This window comes from Nomascus leucogenys, chromosome 13 (assembly GCF_006542625.1).
Source record: "Nomascus leucogenys isolate Asia chromosome 13, Asia_NLE_v1, whole genome shotgun sequence".
NCBI lineage: Eukaryota > Metazoa > Chordata > Mammalia > Primates > Hylobatidae > Nomascus > Nomascus leucogenys.
Window position 1 is genome coordinate 52,522,481 of NC_044393.1, and position 25,453 is coordinate 52,547,933.

At 40.0% G+C, this 25,453-nt stretch overlaps 1 protein-coding gene across 3 annotated transcripts in view; it reads right to left on the reverse strand.

Moving 5' to 3' along the window:
- Nucleotides 1–25,453, reverse strand: part of RELN (reelin) — a 521,226-nt gene that overhangs the window by 44,455 nt on the left and 451,318 nt on the right. For all 3 annotated transcript variants that reach the window (XM_003268163.3, XM_030826362.1, XM_030826363.1), the window contains exons 44-50: nt 24,814–25,072; nt 23,699–23,948; nt 19,929–20,097; nt 8,059–8,199; nt 6,641–6,818; nt 4,302–4,495; nt 169–425 (exon numbers count right to left, since the gene is read on the reverse strand). In XM_003268163.3, coding sequence (XP_003268211.1) covers nt 169–425; nt 4,302–4,495; nt 6,641–6,818; nt 8,059–8,199; nt 19,929–20,097; nt 23,699–23,948; nt 24,814–25,072 — 1,448 coding nt within the window. The remainder of the gene's footprint in view (nt 1–168; nt 426–4,301; nt 4,496–6,640; nt 6,819–8,058; nt 8,200–19,928; nt 20,098–23,698; nt 23,949–24,813; nt 25,073–25,453) is intronic.

A 25,453-nucleotide genomic window follows, 5' to 3' on the forward strand; every position in this document is an offset into this window, starting at 1 on the left:
AAATGCCAACCAGGAAGGTTGAGAGGAACAAAAGGATGACACCCTTTTCAGTGTTTCTACACCACTGGAACATCTGAAAAGGTTCCACATTTTGCTCTTTTGAAAAGAGCCAAATCCAAACCACTGCATTTCCACTGGGCTTTTTATTTAGCACTGTGCATAATTTACCTGAAGTCTTGTCTTCCATAAACATGTCAAAGGCGATCCTCCCGACAGGGCCAGCATCTGCAGGGGAGCGCTCGTGCTGGGGCACTGGGGCGCTGCTGAAGGTGTCCAGCATAACGGTCCTTTGGTCAGCAGAGCCTGAGATGAGGACATTGTCAATGGCCCAGTCGTTCTGATCCAGGCCATCATGTCTTGGCTGCCACCAGCGGAAACGAGTGGCAATCTCTTTAGCATCAGGAGGGAGAAGGATATTCACAAATCTATAGGAAAATGATGGGGGAGGGTGTGGGGAAGAACCCTTGTCAAATATCTCCTGTGAGTAAAAGATTTATAACCAGCCATAAGATACTGTATGTCACATGGTAGGTGAGGAAAGGACATAAGCTAAAATAATTTTCAAAAACCACGATTAACTGGCTTAATTTTATGAAGTCTCAGTAGTCACTAAATTGGGGGAAATAGAATGTGAACAGATTCAAGTATCCCGGAACTCCCAGTTGGTTCTGTCCGTGGGCAGGCTTTAGAGGGACTGCACAGTTTTCTGCATACCTGGTGGGTATCTGTAGGCCTAGAGTATATGCACTTTGGTAGACATAAGCCAATGCTGACTTTTTTCTGTCACCTAGTGCTTGGCTTCTTCTGCTTCCTTCCCTGGCACCTTGTTTTCACTGTTTCCATGAGTGCTGGCAAGTGACTTGGGGTATGGACACTGGATTGTGGGAGGACATTTGAGCTCTCAGCCTGAGGATACCAGGTCCATTATCAGTTGTCTATGGTGCAGACACTGACTTTGTTTATATGCTTTGTTGAAAATATTTAAAATTGTATATATTCATAGAAAATGTCATGTGAGAACCATAGGCTAGCAAGCCCAGCATGCTATCTATCCCTGTCTCACTCACCAGGGACAGACATGGAAAAATGTGGCTCCATGCTCCAACAGGAAACTGAATTAGCTAGAAATAAGGTCTAAAATGCCCCTTAATCACAATTATACATGAAAACCCAGGAATATATCAACCTCTTGAATTTATATTCATAACTCATAAAATCTGTTGGGGAAGATAATGTCCTTAGATTTACCATGCTCCTCACAAAGTATCTTTTTTTTTTTTTGAGACAGAGACCTCACTCTGTTGCCCAGGCTGGAGTACAATGGTGCAGTCTCAGCTCACTGCAACCTCTGCTTCCTGGGTTCATCAATTCTCCTGCCTCAGCCTCCCGAGTAGCTGGGATTACAGGCACTCATGCCAACACGCCTGGATAATTTTTGTATTTTTAGTAGAGACGGGGTTTCACCATGTTGGCCAGGTTGGTTTCAAACTCCTGACCTTGGGTGATCCACCCACCTCGGCCTCCCAAAGTGCTGGGATTACAGGCATGAGCCACCATGCCCAGCCAGTATCATCTTATTTTTTTAATCTATGCTAATCTACCTCCCTTTAACCTCAAGGGATGCCTCTTAGTGTTTGCAGAGCTCCAAGGCAAGACAACTAGTCCAAGTTCATCCCATGAAGCCCTTTAAACTGAGAGCTTCAGTGACAGTTTTAGTTCGTCTTTCACATTAAAGAGGTTTCATTATATTAATTTTGTTTATATAGTATCTCCTTGTTGATTTTATTTTTCCTTTTTTTTTTTTCTGTCTTCCTTGAGGTAGAGTGGCCAGAACAGTAGGTAGTATTCCAGATGGAGGCCAACCAAGATTCATTCACAGGTAGGATGCTTTTAGTTGGATTTATACAACTTGAATTTTAAATACTTTTTTTCTATTATGCCATCATTCTGTGCACCCTTTGGGCCATGATAGCTTAATGGATCTTAGTCTTATGGAAGAACAGTATAGACTAGAAAGTATGAATCTTAGACCCTCACCTGTGCGGGTACTGGCAGCTGGGAGACATCACCCTTTACGCAGAGTCTTTTCCAAAGTCTATTTCCTCATTCATGTCAATTTTGAAGCTCATTTGTCTTCCCTTCACCTTTTTTTTTGGTATGCTTATCTTGTGAGATGTTCCTAAAATTTACCTCTATTGGTTTGGCATGTTTACATACTATCTGAAATCTGTCAGTTTCTGGAGGGATACACAATCACACTTCTTCACCCAGAGCAATGATCTTTTATTTCTATTTTTTCTTTCCTACTTCTAAATTAGTTTTTATTTTCTCTCATAAATCTTTGACCACATTTTAAAAATCTCTGGAATGGAAATTTACCTAAGGCTACTTGAAAGTCTAAATAAATTCTGACCACTGTTCCTACCTCAGTCAATTTGTTTCCCCTTCAGAGAACTAAAGTAGATTAGACAGTTATGCTTTTACCCTATAGAAACATAACTCTCTTTTCCTTGCATGTTATGTTGCTTAAGTGTTCAGGAACTCATACTTGAGGTCTTTATAAATTCCTCCATCAAGACCAAGGAAACAGTTTACTTGGCTTGTCTGTTATCTCCTACTAAAAGTTGAGCACAGGCTACTCTGTACCACTTAGCTTCTAGTTGGATTCCTTTACTGGCGTCCAACTTTAATGCAAGTGGAAGATTTAAAAGTTTTGCTTGTGGCAAAAACTGCTGGTATTTCCTCAATGGCCATTCTCCCTTTCTTCCTTCCCAATAGGAGCCTTTTTATCCAAGTGACTGGTTGCCCAGAATAAAGACAGCATGTCCAGCCTTCCTTGTATCTGGGTGTGGCTATGTGGCTAAACTCAATAGTTAATGGAATATGAAAGGAAGTATGTGCAGCTGTTAGGAAATGTCCTTGAAGAGAAAGCACACACTTATCGCCCCAACCTCCTTCCTATGGACTGTAAAGTTGGGGAACTAGTGGCCCTTTTGGACCATGGGATGAAAGTCACATGCTGAGTGGGGCAGAACAATAAGACAGGAGGAACCTGGGTCACTGGTGCTTGTGGAGCCACTATAGCAGTCCTGGAGTACTTTTTTTTGGGATGTAATTTACATAGGAGAGAGAGAAAAACTTAAGTTATTTTGTGTTTCTTGCCATTGACAGCTGAACCTATTCTTAACTGATATATTGAATTTAAATTATCATTTACAAGATTCTTTTTATTTTACTCAAATTTTAGCCCATATCTGGCTTGCCATGCATTAAAGGATTATCTGTTTCCTTTTTTTTTTTTTTTTAAAGATGGGGTCTTACTCTGTCACCCAGGCTAGAGTGTAGTGCCACAATCATAGCTTACTGCAGCCTCAAACTCCTGAACTCAAGCAATCCTCCTGCCTCAGTCTCCTGAGTAGCTGGGACTACAGGCACATGCTACCACACCCAGTAATTTAAGTTTTTTTTTTTTTTCTTTTTTTTTGGTAAAATGTCTTGCTTTGCTGCCCAGGCTGGTCTTAAACTCCTGGCTTCAGGTGATCCTCCTGCCTTGGCTTCCCAAAGTGCTGGGATTACAAGTGTGAGCCACCATGCCCAGCATGTGTTTCCTTTCTAGGCTATATTTATTTCCTCTTCTCTTCAGCCTCCCCCTGGACCCTGCCTTTCTCTCTCTCTTTCTCATTCTTTCTGTCTTCTCTTTTCTTACCCTCTTCCTCCTCCTACTTTGCTGAATATGCTATTTTCCTTCTTAACAACTCTTTGACATTTCTAATTGGTCATATTCATTGCTTTTGGCCCTTCAGTAATTTTTTTAAAATGACACATATGTTGTGTTTATTCAAGGTTTTTAAACAAGGAGTTTAAAAATAATCTCTAGGCTTCTTAAAGATATTTACATTTTATTGTGTTTCTTTGCTTTCCAGTCCAAAATTCTCTGAAAACGGAGTGAACACTATATAAATAAATATTTATTTATTTTTCTGTTTCCATTTTCCCAAAGCATTGCTGAAATTAATTATAATATACTAGTTAATTTCTGTGGGTTTTTGCACTGGGTTCAGTCACCACTGGCATTGTGGTAGAATATTTAATCTTATTCTGGGATGTGAAAACTAGTTGTTCTTAAAATAAAAACCCAAACCAGCTATTTATCCAGCTCAGAAACCCTTCTTCATTTCAGTCTCAGAGGCATGCTCTACTGAGGCATAAGTCTGAGGTCCCCCTCAGTCTCCTGTGATTTGATTGCTGGTAGCAATCTCTGCTCAACGTACTTGTTATTAGATAGCAAATTGAATACAAACCCGGGCTTACTGTACTGGTCATAGAAAATCTCCATGAGCAGGTTCCAGGTAATGCCTCCATTGACAGAATATTCCAAGAGAACACCTTGGTTACGGTTGTTTGGTGTAATCAGGCACCCATACATGAAGTAAAATTGGATGAACTCAGCATTAGTGAGGTTTAGATCCACAGTGACTAATAATCGACTACAACCCTAAGAAAAAGAAATGAAAAAAAAAACAGTGATAAAGAATCTCGATTGCAGATTATAGATTTTCTTTGGATTTTTTTTTTGAGACAGGGTCTTGCTCTGTCACCTAGGCTGGAGTGCAGTGGCACCATCACAGCTCACTGCAGCCTTGACCTCCTGGGTTCAAGTGATCCTCCCACCTCAGCCTCCCAAGTGGCTGGGACTACAGGTGCATGCCTCCATATCTAGCTAATTTTTTGTAGAGACAGGGTTTTGTCATGTTGTCCAGGCTGGTCTTAACTCCTGGGCTCAAATGATCTGCCTGCCTCGGCCTCCCAAAGTGCTGGTATTTCCATTCTTTTAATATTTATTTTGTGACACAAGCCACATAGTATTGTAGAACTGATTTTCTTACCCTCTTTCTTACTATGCTAGCTCTTAGTATTTTGCCTAGTACACAGTAGGTACCCAGCAAATGTTTGCTAAACTTTGAAATTTCAGCATTCAAGACTTATTTACAGAGAACAATGTATTCCAAGATGATTTTCTCTTTTTCCTTTTTTTAATATGAAAGTTTATTTGGGCCAAGGTTGAGTACTGCAGCCCAGGACACATTTCCAAGTTGCCTTGGCTGTTTTTTTTTCATAAGCAAGATGAGAGCTGGAACTAAGATAACTGTCCTTTATTTTTATTAAACTATCTCCAGTTATTTTCAGACACTGATTAGATTTTTTAAAATGAATCAACCACTAAGAAGATAGCATGTTGAGATGACTATTTTATTATGATTATTATTATTTAATTTTTTGAGACTGGCTGGAGTGCAGTAGTGCAATCTCGGTTCACTGCAACCTCCATCTCCTGGGTTCAAGTGATTCTCTTGCCTCAGCCTCCCGAGAAGCTGGGACCACAGATATGTGCTACCACACCCGGCTAATTTTTGTATTTTTAATGGAGATGGGGTTTCACCATGTTGGCCAGGCTGGTCTTGAACTCCTGACCTCAGATGATCTTCCCACCTCAGCCTCCCAAAGTGCTGGGATTACAGGCGTGAGCCACCGCGCCTGTAAATAGATGACATTTTAATATGAAATTTAAAAATAGCTACATCTGGAAATTTTATAATTATAGAGATAATCTCTAATTATTGTAATGTTTTAAATTTACACTTTAGCAGAATTTAATGGCATCTGTATTAATTTGTTAATGTTGATATATGGTTTTTTTTTAGTTGAACATATGTGAAAAACTCACTTTTAGTTCTAAGTGAGGAAAAGTATCCTGAACACTGCATTCTTTGTCAGTGTTGTTATAAAAAGCCTACATGCTATATGTCTTCTTGTTACTTGAGCTAAAATGTTGAATATAAATAATACACTTCACTGGCACAAATGTAAACTCTAAGGTAGGGCATGCTAAGGAAATAAACAGCTGGCAGAAAATTTGTTATTTGAAAACATTAATTTGTCTATTTAATCATGGTATAAAAGAAACTGTATTTTAAACAGAGTCGCCTTTGGCAGAAAAGTAGAGTGACTATAAAATTTCTCAAAGTTTCCAACCTTGCTGCTGTCACTCACAAGATAATATGCTACACATACAAATGTCTAGTAATTTCTAATAATTATTCTTTCCTGGATAATCTATAAAAGTGATTCATTGTTGTTAATAAATTCAGGAACGATCACAGCTCATTTTCCAGATTTTTGGCTCCTTAAATCCAAAATCTGTTGCAAGCTCAGGAGTTGTCAATTAGAAGGGCTCCATGCAGATGGAAGATTGCACAAGTGCTCTTTTCCAAGACGAACATTCACTCACATTCTAATATGTACTTAAATATGCCCTGTGCTGACACTACCGTGAATAATTAGTCTCAACTGATTTGTGGTAGAAAAATCCTGGGAATGATTAATATTTTCTGATTCCTTAGTATAAAGCATAGCATAAAGTTATACTATATTTATTTTCTAATTACTTGGTATAAAGTATAGTATACAGTTATCTTTATAGTATAAAGATTTGTATAAAGCTGCAAGTTCAGATCAGGGTTGTACCTTTAGGGTAACTAAGTCTGCATCTTGATTTGCCCATTAAACTTCAGAAGAGAGTCAACTATTTGGAAGGAATTTAAGAGGAGCAGAAATGAATAACCAGCAGCCAAACACTCACCCCACTGAAATGGAGAGCCATTCCCGACGCCACGGCTCCACACACTGTACTCAATTTCCCTCCGTTCACAGTCAGCCAGTTCTGACTGGATGGAGCTCGATTGAAGTTGTCTTTGAGTTGGGTTGGAAGAGAGGTCTCGGGGTCATCACAGTACAGGCCACCCCACTGTTCATCACAGCTGGGTGCAGAGCAGGAGAGAGGAAAAGTCAACATCAGACAAAGCCCCTGCAAGCTTGTTCTCAAATTAGTGAAGACTACTCTTTTCCTGGTCCAAGATGATGAAAAGTTACTGATTTTCAGAGAGCTTGCCAGAATACACCTGCTCTCCTTAACTGTGCTTAGGTTACAAATAATCTATGAATTAACTAACTATAACATTTCCTAAGGTAGTGATTCAGGGTTATAGGTGGAGAGAAAGAAGCAACTTCAAAGAATCAACTAAAGGCCCATCTCTTATATCACACAGCTCTGAATGGCTGATAAACAATGGGAGCTGCTAAAGTAAACTGGTGGGTCCTTATAATTTACAAAATTAGTCTTTTTAACAGAGCGTTTGAGCCACTTAGGAATCCAAGGGGCCATGGTCCTAACAGCAGAAGTTACTTTGGGCAATAACTGTCACTTCTTACCAAAAGACTGACTTCCCTGTTTAGGGTGGAAGGGAATATGAATATAGGACTGGGAGGCTCAGGGGTCTCAAGGGTCGTCCTGGGTATGGGCTAAAATCATTAGCCAAAAAGACTTCCCAGGTGTATGGGGAAAGCATCTTCATTCATACTTCCCCATTAAACAGCATAATCTCAAAAATAAAGCATAGAGGCCCACATACCATGGGCCTCTATGCTTTACACACACACACACACACACACACACACACACACACACACACACCCCTTCATTTAAATTATTCCAAATATACTGAGGTTCTCTAAGAGTAATATAATAGGCCTGTCCATCAAATACCTCTGGTAAATTGACCAGACATCTACATACTTTCTTAGGCAAACAACATAGCAATATAAATTAAACAACGACAAGTGCATATCCTTACATATATTCAGACCTAAGTGAATATGTATTATGATGTATTAGTTTTGGTCAGAACTTACTGAACTCCTGAACCTTTTCTAATGTTATTTTCAAGGCTCAAGTGTATCACAGAAACACAGAAGGAAATAAAATAGTTAATTATAATTCATCCATCTCCTGACAAGATAGCTATTGTACAGTTCCTAATCTCTAAGCAAGAATGAAGATACAGCATCCATCAACTTCACAGTTAGCTCAAGATCATATTTCAGAAAAAATGTGTAACTTAAGGAAGCATGGGAGTGATTCAAAAACCAGTTACAGAAAAATCTCCTAGATGGAATGTGAATCAGGAGCTTTCAACAGAAGGAAGAAAAAAATCGACTTACACGCAGTTTCCCTGGATGCATCTCCCATGGCCACTGCACATGTCTATGCAGCCATCCCCGATATAGACATTATCTATTGCCCATGTCTGCTGCTTGTCAAAAGGAGCTGGTTGATGCCAACGGAAACGAGTGGCTTGGGACCTTTGAAGAAGATGAGAATTTTAATGAAGGATCCTTGGAAAAGAAAATGTGTTCCAGTATGTTTGAACAAGTGCATGGAGAGTGTAACACAAAAGCATGTACATTCCTACTTCTTTTCTGAAAAGAACGTTCATTATTACAATATTCTTCTTTTCTTTTTTTGAGATGGAGTCTTGCTCTGTCACCCGGACTGGAATGCAGTGGCGCCATCTCAGCTCACTGCAGCCTCCGCCTCCTGGGTTCAAGCAATTCTCATGCCTCAGCCTCCCGAGTAGCTGGGATTATAGGCGTGCACTACAACACCCAGTTAATTTTTGTATTTTAGTAGAGACAGGGTTTCACCATGTTGGCCAGGCTGGTCTTGAACTCCTGACTTAAAGTGATCTGCCCACCTCAGCCTCCCAAAGTGCTGGGATTACAGGCATGAGCCACTGTGCCTGGCTGGCCATTATTACAATATTCTATACAAAACGTTGTTTATAGTCAAACCAAACCAACCAACCAGTGATAGTTTGATCATACATTTTGGCCCAGTGATCTTTCTGAGTCTTGTAAAGAACAGACAGTCAGAAACAAAAACAAATCCTAAAACTGGAAGCCTCAGGGGAGCTGTGAGCCTTGGATTTCGTGTGGGAAGTACCATGGAGTGACACCAGAGCTGCTGCTAACTTGTAAGTGCAAAATCAGAAAAGATGACTATCCCCGAGCAGCCGCAACCCCTCTGCATTTGGCTTGGGAACAGAACATGGGCTGGATTTCAGCTTCCCACTTGCTCCCTAATTGGACAGAGAAAACTGTACAGAGAAAAGAGAGAGCATAATAAATGAGACCAGACTTATTTTACATCAATATAAAAGCGATATAAGTAAAGCTAAAACAGAGGTTCTCCCATTCCAGAGACAGAAATATATTTGCTCATTCACACAGTTCTGGGGAGTGTCTTACTCAGAAATACAACAACACGTGTTTTCAGAGGCACTAGATGGCAGTAAAATCCAAGCAATGCCTGAGGCTCAAGCGCGTTGAACATGAAAAGACTTTTAGAGGAAACCATTTGTGTTTATTGATCCATATATGTTCTGTCATTAAGAGACCGTTAATCATTTGACTCAGGAATATCTGTTTAAGGCAGGACAAAACACCAAACAACAGGAAGGAGTTTGCATTTTCCAAATGAAAATATTTCTATAAAGTTTAGAAAATGGAGAAGAAACAGACTAGAACTAAAATCTTCACTCTGAAATAAAGAGGTCACTCCGATACACGTCTGTTGAGCGTCTATGTACAAACTGGTTTCTCCATAATTTTGCTTGCTGCCCAGCTTTGGCACATTCCCCCAGCAGAGTGATCTCTGCCTAATAAACTCCTGTCACTTTCTACCGCATTTTACCAAAACCCCTAGTCCGCTCCTTGGCCCACAAGGTTCTGCCTGAGATCCGCCTGAACCTGGGCCTCTGCTTCCCTCTCTCATCATGGTCACTCGCCTCTGGAGCACTGTTTCTCCCCTCAGGCCCCAGAGCACACCAAACTCGTTCCCACCTTTCTGCCTGTATGTTCTCTCTCTCTCTCTCTCTCTTCCTGCCTCTCCCTCCCTTCCTCTCTCTCTTTCTGCCTGGTTAACCTCTGTGTGTCCTTCGGGTCTCAGAGGAAATGTCAGGTCCTCACAGAGAATTTTTCTTCCTGACCCCTTTTAAAATGATGTTTCTTCCATGCTATTCTCTCTCATAGCAAACTGTTGTTTTCCTCTTATAGTATTTGTCACAATTATAGTTATACATTTATTTGCATAGTATTTGATACATGTCTGTCTCTTCCTTGAACGGTAAGTTATAAGGAAGAGGGCAGGGTTGATTCCTTTTTGCTCAACATCGTAGACTTCATGGACAGCACCTAAAACTTAGTAGGTGTTCTAAAGGTCCGGAAATTGGTATCCAGGGGCTTCCATTCTCACAGTAAGCAATGTGGAAATGCACCTACCCCCGCAAGTTGTGTAACTCAGTGGTTTTGCTGATAAATTATTTTTAATGACTAAATTTATCTAAATTTATTTATAGCTATATCTGTTTATCTGCAGCAACAACTTATAATTAACATAGTGGAATACCATATTTCCATAGCACATAATTACTCGGAGTCAACATTTATATATTTATTGTTTTTTTTTTTAGACTATAAGCTTCTGAAGGGCAGAGAATATCTTTGTATCCCTTAGGGGAATATTGGTTTGTATCCTCGGTGCTTTTAGATAGTAGGTAAGTAATAAAACTTTCTTTGTTCCTCTAATATCTTACACACACTTCACCAAAGCCCACGTCACCTTGTATTAAAAGTGCCTATTCATATGTAATTTCCTGTTAGATTATTTTCCTTATTTATCATTTTATTGTTGGTGGCACCTACAGATGGAGCTTCATAAACATTTGCTGAAAGACTATTAAGTTGGTAGCAATAAAGATGCCCAGGAAGATCAAAACACCCTACAAGAGACGTCCTGTAGGGTAGATGGGCAGGGCCTGGTGTCAGCTGTGGAGGGGTGGTGATTTGATGGCTGTTAAAGGGGCAGACAGCTTCCCAGCAGCTGAGAGGTGGCATGGGTTGCTTAGCAGGTGGTTGCTTTCTGAGCACTGGCTGTGTTTAATCACAATGTGGGCAACCACTTAGAGAAACTGTATGGAAGATTTAGGAGCCAGATGCATTGCTGGAGTTGACAGCATTTATGGGGACTTCCAATGCTGACATTTTCAATCTGTGCAACTCTCTGGCATTTCAAAGAAGAGGAAACAGTAAGAAACTACATGAAAAATGTACTAACACAGGAGTTGGCCCCTCAGGAGTAAAGATAAGTGAGGGCTTGCACCAGTAGGTTCTATGTCCACGGTGAGTAACTAAAGGAGTTAAATGAGATGATTTTTAAGGCCCTTTCTCAGATGTGATGATTTTATATTCTTAGGAATAACTACACCTAGTAATTATGTACCCATCAAACAAGGATACACATACTATCCAATATTAATTTGTAAGAAGAGGAAACATTTTCACTAAGAACTGGAATACAAGTTAAAAATGAGAGTTTGGAAGTTGAATTGCCAGGACTTCTTATTCCCAGCCCTGTCACAGCTCCACTGTGTGAAGGGGCCACATCACTTATGTTTATGTGCTGATGCTTCTCTGTCAGTAAAACTAGGAAGATGCTACTTTCTGCCTCACAAGGGTGTTGTGAAAATTAATTAGTTCTTGTTTACCAAGACCTACGAGTGTCTTGGTGGAGTTCCTCGGCAGGTGTCATCATTTATCTTTATAATGATGGCCACCATCAGCTGCCACTTCTTGGAGTTGGGGGAAAAATGGTCCCAGAGAAGATCTCTCATTTTTCCATATCCTTGAACTCTCTCCTCTTGCTTCCTTTGCGGAGTTATACCATTTCTTCCCCATCTACAGTATGTAGTAAGTGTTACATCAGTTTTGTTTAATAGCTATCCATTGCTAAGTAGTTAAAATATTACTGTTAATAGTATGGTTCCCCTCACTGGTCTCCCAGGTAGCTCTCCCCACACTACCTCCACACCTTTTAACAAATTTCACTACACATTACAGAGTCTTCATTTTTGCTCTTTTCTTCAGAATGACTCTGTCTACATATGAAGTCCTCGCTGTCATCATCATCATGAGAAAAAGCCCTTTGAAAGGAACATAAAGTTTTAAACCTCTTCATCCTTCCCTGAAATATTTTACTTCAAAAGAGATACATAAAATATTTAAGCCTAGAAAATCTAGCCTAACAATGCCATTCTACCAAAGATGACGATGACGCCCAGTGACCTAAGTCTCACACTGATTCACTAACAAAACTGAGACAAGGCAAGGATCTCTTGGTTCATGATTACTTTGTATTCTCTTTAAGTAAATCTTTCAAAACTCTACTGCAACCTCCACAAAATCATCCTACCCTTATCATTACCCGTAAATATGAACAGTTGTTAAGCTATGGGAGGTTGTATGTGTTGCAGCTACATGTGTCTTGACTTCTGTGTCAGCTTCAGAGCTGACGCCCCTGGCCCTCTGTGTTTGAGCAACAGACTCTGTGATGTCAGCGCATTTCAAAATGTGTGTCTATTTGCCTTGCAAGCCAAGACCCTTCCTTTATGTTTTGCATAAAATTTCCTCCACTAGCCTATTTCTTTGTATTAGCCTATCTTTGACAAAGTTGGAGAATATTCCAAAGAAGATATATAAATGGCCAATAAGCACAGGATAAGAAGCCCAACATCATCAGCCTTTAGGGAAATGTCAATGAGAACCACAGTGAGATACCTCACACCCATGAAGATGGCAACAGTCAAAAAAACAATAACAAGTGCTGGTAAGGATATGGGGAAATTAGAATCCTCTACATTGCTGGTGGGAATGTAAAAGAGTACAGCTGTTGTGGATAAAGGGTTGTCAGTTTCTCAAAATGTTGAACATAATTACCAGCAATTCCAGTCCTAGGTATATAGCCAAGAAAAGTGAAAACATACACCCACATAAAACTTGCACAGGAATGTCCACAGCAGCATAAAAGGTGGAAGGAACCCAAGGACCTATCAAGTGATGAACAGATAAATAAAATGTGGTATATCCATAAAATGGAATATTAATCATCTGTAAGGAGGAATGAGGAGCTGATACATTCCACAATATATCACACTACACTTTGATGCTAAGTGAAGGAAGCCAATTGTAAAACAAACACACATTGTATAATTCCATTTCTATGAACTGTCCAGAACAGGCAAATACAGAACATAGCTTAGTGGTTACCTAGGGCTGAGGTGAGGGGTGGGGAGTGACTGCTAATAAGTATAGGATTTCTTTTGGGGGGGACAAAATATTCTAAAATTACACTGTGGTGATGGTTTCAACAACCCTGTGGGTTTTTTTTTTTATTTAGTAATGACTAAAAAACATTGAATTGTACACTTTATTTTTTTGAGACAGGGTCTCATTTTGCTCTGTCATGCAGGCTGGAGTGCAATGGCATGATCTCAGCTCACTGCAATCTCTGCCTCCCAGGTTCAAGCGATTCTTATGCCTCAGCCTCCCAAGTAACTGGGATTACAGGCATGCACCACCGTGCCCAGCTAATTTTTGTATTTTTAGTAGAGATGGGGTTTCACCATGTTGGCCAGGCTGGTCTTGAACTCATGACCTCGGGTGATCCACCTGCCTCGACCTCCCAAAGTGTTGAGATTACAGACATGAACCACTGCACCCAGCCAATAAGCTTTTTTAAAGTAAAGAATATGGCCGGGCATGGTGGCTCACGCCTGTAATCCCAGCACTTTGGGAGCCGAGATGGGTGGATCACAAGGTCCAGAGATCAAGACCATCCTGGACAACATGATGAAACCCTGTCTCTACTAAAAATACAAAAATTAGCTGGGCATCATAGTGTGGCGCCTGTAGTCCCAACTACTGGGGAGGCTGAGGCAGGAGAATCGCTTGAACCTGGGAGGTGGAGGTTGCAGTGAGCCGAGATCGCACCACTGCACTCCAGCCTGACAACAGAGTGAGACTACATCTCAAAAAAAAAAAAAAAAAGTCCTCTCTAAATTTGTTTACCTGAAAGTGTTATAGCCTCCCCTCCCCATCTCTTTCCCCCATTCCTTTCACAGTGTTGCCCTTTTTGTGCACAGCACCTTTCCTTAGAACTCCTGCAGACGTTAAGTAGCTTCCAAGCTGTGGCTAAAACCACTTGGGCTTCCAAAGTGTAGTTAATCTTTAAAGAAGGTGGTATCAGTTAGGTCATTAGGGCTAGTAGAAGGGAATAGATCATCTTCAAACTGTGACTTAAAATAGCCAAGTCACACCTGAGCCTTTCAGCAGCCACTCCTCTCCTCCCTTTCTCGGTGGATTTGAGTTACCTGCCCTTCCACTGACTCACCCTGGGTCTAAGTTGATATTCAAGAACCCATGCTATTTGAGCCACCTCTTATTTTTAGGTCTGGGGTTAGTAAGGAGGAGGAGGCAGATTCAGAGTAGGGGCTATGAAACTGATGTTGGCATCTTCCTCTCTTCCTTTTCAGTCTCTCTCAATAACTCCTGACATTCCTGCCTCCCTATTTCTCCTCAGACCATCTCTCTTAGGCAAGCAATAAAGAGGTAGTACTAATATGGTGGTTAAGCCCACGGGCTCTGGCGCCAGACAAACTGTATTTATTTCCAGTATCTTACTGAAACTGTTCGTTCGAAGGTCACTCATTCTCTCAAATTGAAAAATCCAGTAAAGTTTTTTGTGAAACTTTTAAATTCACTACTCTCTACAGTTTATGTCATTGAAGGCCATCTCTTCCTGCTTGTTAATCTCCTCTCACCTGGCTTCTGGATACCATATTATTCTGAATCTTCTCTCTGCCTGAATCCTCTCAGTCCCCTTGCTGGCCATTTCTGCTCCTTCTGCTATTAAATTTAGGAGTCCTCTCTCTCCCTCTCTTTTTAAACACTCTCTTATGGAGGCAGGTGCAGTTTTACAGCATTGCCTATTACTCTATGTTCACGCCTCCGAAGTTCATTATCTTCTCTTGGGCTCAGATCTTCATGTCTCTGTCAAATGGACATTTCCATTTGTACCTCTAGCCATCACATGTAATCCAGCATCATTTGACTAAATTTGCCATATTGTCCCTCCTGGAATCACCTTTAGCTTGCTCCCCACATCTTCTCACTATTTTACTAGGCTTCAAACTCTAGAGTCATCTCTTGACGTATGTAATGGAGAAGGAGAAATTAGTGGCTGGGTTTTAATCAATTCTTTCTTTGAAATGCTCTGTCATATCTGCCTCATTCCCTCAGCTGTAGCCCAGACTTGTTATTTCACTTAGAAGATATTGTCACAACACCTTTGCCACCTCCTATGTGAATCTGTCTGTTGTCCCGATTTTTTTCTTGGAAGAATATTCTCAGCTCAAAACCCACCACAGTTCATTTTGCCTACAAATCTAAACTCCTTTGCCTTGCTTCAATGCTTGCTATAAGTTAACCCAGCTCTATGAACCAGCATCTTGTCATAGCTTCCAGATATGAGCCCTCTGCTTGAATTGGCAACTCATGTGCTTCCCCTAGGCCCACACCTATGTGTCCTTGCACTGTCTACATTGTTCCCCTGATTTAGAGTGTTATTTCATTTACCCATCTAATTCCTAGCCATCCTTCAAGGCCAGGCCCCATCTCTTCCATGAAACACTAGAATTCTGGCTTTCAATATCATCTCCCATTTCTTGATACTGCAGCATTTCTAGCCCATTCCTCAATGAAGCACTAAATTATAAAGAGCAGGTATTATTTTTCAGTTGTTTCTTGGGTATATGTCTAATTTTCCTTAATAGATTGTAACCTCCTCCAGCACAAGAATTTAAGACAGTGCCCTACCCATTATCATGGGCTCACTCTAATTCAAGATTAAGCTGTGACTTAGGAAAACTTCTTAGTCTGAGGTTGAAGTCTGATAATAAACCTGTGTTACGGTTAACAAGTGTGATTATGTGGTTAACTCATAAAAGTAGAAATAATTTTCATTTTTAATAAATCTTGACAATGTTCTCAACACTTCCATGCACATTTATGAGATTTTCATATGGTGAAAAGGATCTCCATTTTTCAGATGAAGAGACTGACGTTTAGAAACACAAAATAACTTGCTTAAAAGCTCATAGGGGTGAAAAGGCAGAGCCCTCCACTCTACTACAATGCTTTTTGTTCATTTATTTATAAATCATCTTCTTTCAGGAAGGTCTAACTTAACTAATGTGTATGGCAAGGAATAGAAACTATGAATCTGTCTACTCCAATTATTTATGTTTTAACATAGCAATGTCTGGAGCAGAGTGTGATGTAGTCTGGAGCAGAGTGTGATGTATCTTGTGTTTAGTTTCAGTGTTCCCTTCCTAGTTAGGAGCACCAGCATCCGTTCAGTTTTGCAACTCAAAGACCAGGGAGTCATCTTCAGCCCTGCCCTTTCCCTCAAGCTCCCACGTCAATTTCATGACCCAGCTTGGCCAGTTTCATTGCCTCCCATGTCTCTTGACTTTCTCCACTTCTCTTCATGTCTACTGCCTGTACCATCAGCATTTCTTATTTCTTCAAGAGCCTCTTTACATCTACTCTTATCCTCTCCTATTTGTTTTCTGGTTAGAATGGGCTTTTCTGTGGCTACTACAAAAGTAAAAAAAAAAAAAAAAAACCAACAGATGCTGGTGAAGTTATGGAGAAAAAGGAATGCGTTTACCCTGTTGGTGGGAGTATAAATTAGTTCAACCATTGTGGAAGACAGTGTGGCGTTTCCTCAAAGACCTAGAGGCAGAAACAGCATTTGACCCAGCAATCCCATTACTGGGTATATACCCAAAGGAACATAAATCATTCTATTATCGATACACACATATGTTCATTGCAGCAGTATTCACAATAACAAAGACATGGAATCAACCTAATAGCCCATCGGTGATAGACTGGATAAAGAAAATGTGGTACATATACACCATGGAATACTATGCAGCCATAAAAAGTAATGAGATCATGTCATTTGCAGGGATGTGGATGGAGCTGGAAGCCATTATCCTCAGCAAACTAATGCAGGAACAGAAAACCAAATACCACATGTTCTCATTTATAAGTGGGAGCTGAACAATGAGAACACATGGACACACAAGGGGGGAACAACACACACTGGGGCTTGTTGGAAATTGGGGAGTGGGAGGAGGGAAAGCATCAGGAAGAATAGCTAATGGATGCTGGCCTTAGTACCTAAGTGATTGGATGACCTGTGCAGCAAACTACCACGGCACATGTTTATCTATGTAACAGACCTGCACATCCTGCACATGGACCCCTGAACTTAAAAGCTGGAAATAAAAAAAAAAGAAGACGCTTTTCTGAATGCAAATCTGTTCATGTCTCCCTATTGCCAAACACTTTAACAGGATTTTAAGTGTTCCTATAATGAACCTCCAAATCTTTAATACAACCTACAATGCTCTTCATGGTCTGACACCATCTCATACCTCACCTTGCTCCTCTCTCTATTTGATCCATATATTCAGCATCCCAAATACACCTGCCCCCTCCTACAATTGGCTGCTATCCTTGCTTGGAACACTCCTACCTTTACACTTTACCTAGTTAACTTGTATTCAACTTTCATACCTTGCCTCAATTATCCTTTCTTTCAAGAAAGCATTCCTTGGTCTTCTTGACCAGGTCACATCACCCTATGATACAGAAACTTAGAGCATCATGTACCTGTTCTCCATCACTTATCACAGTTGAATTTTATATTTACTCCTGTGATTATTGGTGATTTCTGGCCAATACTCCTCTCCTACCAAATTAAAAGCTCCTTGAGTCAGGGATCAGTTCAGCTCCCTCATAGGCCTAGCACATAATTAAACAGTTAAAAATATTTGTTTAATGAGTGACTGAATGAATAATTGCTACTGATGACTAGTGACCATTTTAGTTTGGTGAATGGTTTGACATCAATTTGTGACCAGCCAACCTCAGCTGACACTCACTAGTACTGTGCCAACAATACTGGGATCCTAGCCTTATGGTCATGTGTTGAGTAGACAAGGCTGCAGTTGTGACATGGTCACAGTCATTCCTAACCCTTACTGAGCACATGTCTTTAAGTTGTCAGCATCATGTGTGTTTATAGCAAAGAGCTACAAACTGAAATCCTCAATTCTGGTCTGCTGGACTACAAAAACATTGACATTTCAGCACATTTCCAGATAACAGAGACAGTGATTTTAATTTAAAACAAGGAAACACCATATTTACCAAGTAACTGAATGTAAAAGTAGATGTAGTATAGATATGTTTACTCATGTTTGAAACAAGTAACTCTGAGAATGGCATATTGTCCTAATGATCTTTGGCATATGGCAGAGAAGTGAGTCTGGCTTGGGCCCCCTCCATGCACATTTCAAGGACCCCAAAGGGCCTTGTTACAGGGCAGTGTCACCTTTAAGACAATGGTACATGAGCCTTGAGGGTAATATAATAAACAAACTCCTTATTTTCAGTACAGAATGGGGGAAATGGATGCTCATCAGATTTTTCAAATAACATTTGAAAGGGTCAAAATTCTTATGGGTATGTACAAGAGACAATTAAAAGATAGATTAAAAGATGAGAAATAATTACTTTTCTTGAGTAAAAGACTCAAGGGCATAATGACTAGCTGGAGTAAATCTTAGAATGTCACTTATTTGCAAAATGTGACCGAGTAGCTGGGTAATAATTCATAGAATTCATAAAGACTTAAAAGACTGTTGCCTTAATGGAGTTTTTTTCTATTTTACTTATTAAGATCGCTTTAATAATTCATGCGTGGCAACACCTTTAATGAGCAACAAAATCTCACATATCTCATTTAAACTTGGCAACTCTGCTGACAGTTAATATAGTCTCGTACCTCTGAGCCAGCAATTGTAAAGCAGCCCTAGGCTGTTACTAACTGAAACCATCCCATTTATGATAATCCTAAGAAAAGTTATGCCCTAGATGAATGGTTGAATTTTATGGTTATTTGCTAGGAAAATTTATTCATTCTTCATTTGTGGGAAGATGACAAAACAATAATGAGCCCAAACTATAACTCCTGTTCCACACAGTGGGTTGGTTGCTTTGCTTCTTTCTTAATGCAGCAACTGAAAACCATTTTCTTGGAGGGAATAGGAGTTTCTATCAAGATGTTAACGCTTTCCTATAAGTAGCACCTAGTTTAGATGGTGAAAGAGAGTGTCATGTAACACTATTCCACTAGGCAAAGCTAATTCTCTGCTTTACTCAAACAGGAGTGGAAATGCACAGATAATTTAGATTTAACTTCTTTATCAGAATTTACTAGGCAATTTTATTATTTACTTTAATTTTTTTTTGAGACAGGGTCTGGCTCTAACACCCAAGCTGGAGTACAGTGGCATGATCATAACTCACTGCATCCTCAAACTCCTGGGCTCTAGTGATCCTCCTGCCTCAGCCTCCTGAGTGGCTGGGACTACAGGTAGGTACCACCATGCCTGGCTAATTTTTAAATTTTTTTTGTAGAGATGGGGTCTCGCTGTTGTTTCCCAGGCTGGTCTTGAACTCCTGGTCTCAAGTGATCCTTCTGTACCAGGCAATTTTATTAAGCCCTGATCGCTTTCCATAGAGACAAGAATGAAAGGTTTTTCACATAAAAGAATGCTTCAGGTGATAATTCTCAAGATAATGTCCAAAATAAAATTTTAAAAGCAGACACAACTTTAATGTACATTTATTTGCTACATTCATTTATAGGACATCACTCACTCCTATATTTACAGCAGTCTCACTAGCAGAAAACAGACTCCATTTAAGTCTATTCTGTATCCAATGGGCCTATTTTAAATGACTTGTCTGGGCATCTCTGAATTAAGTTGGAGAAGCCAAGTGATGCAGCCACTGTTTTCTTTTGTAGTTCATTCTTTAAAAATATTAGAGTTAAAAGTCAGTAAAGGCCTGGCTTTTGGGAAAACATGGAATAATGTTACAATAAAAACTGGTTTCTATTTTACTCATTAAGACAGCCTTAATAATTCATACATGGCAATACCATTAGCAAGTAACAAAACCCTCACATATCTCATTAAATTTGACATGCCAAATTTTATCACATTTGGGCTCACTATACATAGAAGCATGTGGTGAACATGTAGAAGCATCCTTACCTGGTATAAGGAGGGAGTGGCAGAGTGATTCTGGTCCACTTGTTGAAAGTGTCTGACACCAGGATCCGCTGCAGATGATAGCGACTGCATTCCACATTGGTGGGCAGACAGTCCCTTACCAATGGGTGCCATGACAATCCAAGATCTACTGAGTATTCCAATTCAATCGCTGAAACAGGAAACATTATTTTGGATATAAACATATATCTGCAGACCCAGGAACCATAATTGCTTATTATATTTTTGTATGTTTTAGTTTCATTCAAATGTCAGTTTGATTTTTTCCCTATACTTATATTTCCTACTTTGAAATGCTTCCTAGTTTAATTTTTCTCTCTGAATATTACTAGTTATTATTTTTAAATTTCCATGTTGAAATAACTTTTAAGGGGATATGATCAAGTGAAACATAAAGTAAATTTTCGAGAATCACATCTTATAATGAGAAGCTTTTGGAACAATCACCATGACAAAAGTATTGCTTCACATACAGTTACAGTATTTGAGTAGCTGCATATAATTGTTAAGATATATTTGTAATTTAATATTATAGTGATAGATTATCACAAACATCATTTAAATGGTATATAATTTAATATAGTATAATACTTAAAAATTAATATAGTTTGTTTATTTAATGGTTAACATACAAATAAGGAACATATTATATATTTTAATAATTAGTGTTCAAACTGTTAATAAATTGAGCAGACTTCTCCAATTTTGACCATTTTATAGGAATCCTGACCAACTAATGTCAATTTTGCCCCGGTATGGGTGAAACTTCTTAGAAATTGTAAACTCTCTTTTGCTCGTATATCTTGCTCTGCTGTATTATAGAATATATATAAAATATGGAAATCCAAGGGGTTTAAGGAGGGAGTTGAAGGCCATGGAATATGTGCCAATGCATGCCGTCAGGTTGTGGGTCTAAAGAAAGATATTTCTTTCCTTTTCTTATTCTGGAACATTCAACCCATACCCCTGTCTTATATTTCTCTCTCCCTATTCACTTTATAAGTTGCCTAAGTCCCTACCTCCCTTCCAAAATTGCTTTCTCTAAGGCTGTGGTTCTCAGTCTTGGCTGCACACTGAAATCACCTGGATACCTTTAGAAACGACTGATTCCTGAGTCTCCCTACCTGAGATTCTAATTGAACTCTTTTGGGGCATGGCCAAGGTGTCAGGAGCTTTAAAGCTTCCCAGGTGATTCTCCTGTGCGGCCAGTGTGAGACCACACACTGCCCTAAGGTTTCTAGGTAAATACAATGGCCTGGTCTCAGTCTTCATTGTGCTTGCCTCCTAACAGCATTGGACGTTACTGATTACTCCCTGATTCTTGAAATGTTCTTTTATTTTGAGGGACATCATTCTGAGTCTCCTGTCTTTTATTCTGACTCCTTTGCAAGTTTGCCCAGCTATGGGCATTCTTACAGACCCTGTTTCTGGCCATCTATTCTACAAGAACACTCTTGATTCAGTGATCACCTCTGTGCCCCAAATTTCCTGGTTTTACATCTCGAAATAGAGTTTGTGTCTACTGAGCCTGGCACGTGCTGGATGCTGGGTGCTGGGTGCGCTGTGATGAGCAGTATAGACACAGTTCCAGCTTTCTATACTGTATGTCATCTTCACTAAAGGATATCTTCACTTAGAAGTCCTTTCACTTGAATTAAGAAAAACTCACCATTTTCCCTCATTAACAAACATCTCCTCTTAACTACCACATTTTATCAATAGCAATACTTTTATACTGGTTTTCTGGGTCCAAAATTTAGAAGTTATTTTAGCCTTTGGTATCAGAGGTTGTTAAGAAAAAACACCATTTAGAAGTTATTTTAGAAATTTTACTTTTCTGTCTCCTTTACCCTCTATGTTCAACTCAGTCCTGAGATCTGCTGATTTTTTTTGCATTATCTCGTATCAATTTTATCTATTCCATGTCTCTTCATGCCACATAGTGCAACTCTACATTGCTTCCTACAGAGATGACCACTGTGGTTTCTTTACCAGAATTCTTCTGTACCCACCTTCACTGGCTCTGGAGCTAATCTTCGTGAAACACATCATGTCACCCCTCTGCACTTGTACTCTCTTGTTCATGACCTTACCGAGCGCAAATCCTCATGCCTGCCTCTTAAGGCCCTTCTTAAATTTGTTGCCAACTCCACTCAACCACTTTCCTCTTTCATATTATCATTCATTTTAACCTTTCTCAGGAGGCTGCACCAGCCTGTATAGAAAGTACACGTGACTGGGCTTATGAGGGCAAAATTTTAGTCCTGGTGCTGTGCTGCAGGCTGACCATGTGATAACTTACTTCTTTGGGCTCTCCTCTACTTTCTATGTGAAGAAGGCAGTAAGAGTCTAGACTGTTTTCAGAATCACCACACTGTGCTCTTCTCCACTAGATGCAGACCAAGACCTGTTGAGGCTGGTCTGCTCTCAGTTTTAGGAGAACCCCACATCAGCTTCTTTGCTTCTGCTTACAGCCTAGTTTTGGGGCCCTTATCTTTTCCATCCACTCTTAAAATCTACTTCAACCATCAAGGTCCACTTAAGACTTAGCTCCTTTGTGAAATGTTCCCTAACTTCTTAGATTGGCCAACCATTGGTTATCTCTTGCTCCTTTGAGTTCTCATTACATTTTGTATCAGCACTACTCCATGGAACACTTGATTTACTGGACTCTCTTTGAGGTATCCCATCAGGTAGATCAGGTAGTCTGTACCTACTGAAGACAGGGTGTGCATCTTCTACTTTTCTGTCTTCTCTTTTCCAAGTTCCATCCCCACTGACTAATCTAATCTTGACTGACTGTGTCTGCGGTAGAAAGAGTATCTCTGGCATTCCTCCTAAAGTATGTCTATTACGTTCAGACTAATGAGAATATTAAAAATTGTAAATTCTGTAGGACCTTGAAAATAAGCAAACTCCTCAAATTTCTGCCTCCCCTCTACCCAGAATCTAAAACTGAACGGGGCCCTTGTGAACATTCCAGTTTTTGTCTGTTGGAAGAAGAGTTATGTGGAGATGTGAAAGACCAGGAGACCCAGAATCCTGACAGGTCTGTAAGTTCAGGTAGAGAGTCCAAGTGTGCAATGATGCCAGCTTTTATCTCTCCTAAGATGGGTCTGTGTGAGTGCATGGTATGTGTGAGTGTACACATACACATATTCATTCTAGGGGATGCAAATTGGTCACAATGAGGGTGGCCTGGAATGTGCTATGATCCACAGTGGCAAAAAATATAGGCAAAATGGGAATAACAAAATGTCATCATTTGGGGGGATATGGAGAGGAGACAATAACTGGTTTAATCTAAGGCCCCAAGAATTTAAATCTGTGAATATATATATTAATAAGTCATATATATATGAATAAATCATATTGCTTATTCCTGGCATTCTCTATGTGATGAGAGTCCTTACTGGAAAAATACTGCAAGTGTATCCTTTATTCCACGAGTCTAATACTATAAAACCTGGATTTACAAATTATTACTATTTAGGTTATTTACTTTATAAAATAAGTCTTCATGTACATATGCTTAAAAAATAAGCTCACATTCTATTGCTTTCAAAAATCAAGTTTTAAAACTCAGCTTATTAATACATGCAGTATTTTCAAGAATGCAGTATGGTTTGACTCAAAGTGCACTTGTGTTTTACTTACAGACCTATCAGAGAGGCGAGTAGTCCTATGACAGAGGCAGCCACAGAAGTTCATGCACACATGCCTGTCCCTCTATCTGGAGACGGCATACTTACCATAACAAGAGTCTGTGACTGAGCAGGAGGCAGCGAAGTCTATCTGTAGGAAGGAATCCTCATTCACGGCAATGTCTGTGCTGACCACATAACGGGTGCTGGCTTTTTCAATGAAGACCAGGGCATCACCAGTAGAGCCACACACGGGCATCTTGGTGCCTCCTGGGTGAAGCAGCCATTTCCTACTGTCAAGGGTTGTGAAATCATCTTCCAAGACCGTATTACCAGAAATATTTCCTCCAATAAGAATCTGAAATGTATTTTTAAAAAATCCCAAATTTTCCATTTAGTTTTAAGAAATGGAAAGTTCTGCTTTTTTGTTTGTTTGTTTGTTTTGATCTGTTGGCCTGCTCAGAACTGGCACTGGACGGCCAGCAGAATGTGAGGGGCCTTTCAGAATGCTCTTGTTTATGTCTGCTTGCCCATCTGGCAAGAAACTACAGAAAACAAATCAAAGGATTGACAAAACCATTCACAGCCTACATTGGCCAAACTGTGCCTTTGGAAACGACATGTACCCAAGCTGGGAAGCAAAATTTGGCTTATGTGTGATTATTTTCCATGTAAAATTTCTATTTAAGGACAGTTGTACCCTAAGGCATTTCAGTTCCAATTCTTTGCATGAACTCTACGGTTTGTTAACAGGTTCTTTGAGTTCTATTTGATATACATTTTATTATGTATAAAGATCCTTTGGAGCAGTCTATAAGGATGTGGGGGAGATTGATTTATTTTTTTCTTCAAAGGCTAGGAAAGAGGATTTGGGAACTACTGCATGTGGCACCAATGCTAATTTGCACATTTTCCTTTTCAGAGAATTACAACCTTGTATCACGCTTGATAAAGTCCCTCTATCCATATGGCAGAATCCTCTATGAGCAGGACCTAGCCCTTCTGTTGTGTTGTTTATTTTTATAAGCTTAGGCAACTGAAGGAATAGAGAATGAAAGGAAGCTAAATGCCATATCTAATCTAGCTGTGTGCCCTTGGGCAAGTCACTCAATTGTCAGTTCTGAGTTTCATCTACTGAGCAAGCAGGTTGAACTAAATGCCTTCTAAGGCCACATTCAGCTCAAGTGACAACAATTAAAATAGTTAATCCTGAAGGGACTGACCTGATCGATAACCCAGGGGCTGTAGAAGTGCCCATTCTCAGACGGTTGCCACCAGCGAAGGCGAGTAGAACCAGAACGGGCTTTCAAGGGTATCTCCAGGGCAATGTACCTGCCCACATTGCTGGAATTGCTGAAAAGGAACTCCTGAAGAAGACTCCACGAGAGGCCACCATTGAGAGAATACTGTAGGAGCACGGGTTGGCTCCTGGGGTCAGGAACGCCTTTACCACATCCCAGTCTCATGAAGAACTGCACAAATCTGACATGTGTAAACGTTACTGAAGACTTTCACTTCCAAAAGAAATCCACATGCTTAACAACAGACAAGCACATGGGGTAATGCAGGGGAATGAATGGCCTCAATAAATGTGGCGATTTAATGAGTGTCCAAAGCAATCACTTCAAAGTCTGATTTCCCTTTTTAATAGGAAAGGGAGTTAATTAAATGTGAAGTCTGAAAAAAGGCAATTCTGCACCCATATTTGTGTCTAGCGACTCTCCTCAGAGAACAGCCTGAGGGGCCTGAGTGTTACCCACACCCTTTGGCTCTTCTATAAAAAGATGGGAGGGATCTAAAGGGGGTTTCAGTGTGGGAGTGTGTGTTGTCATCTATTTAAGACGAGTTTAATTCCTTAAACTT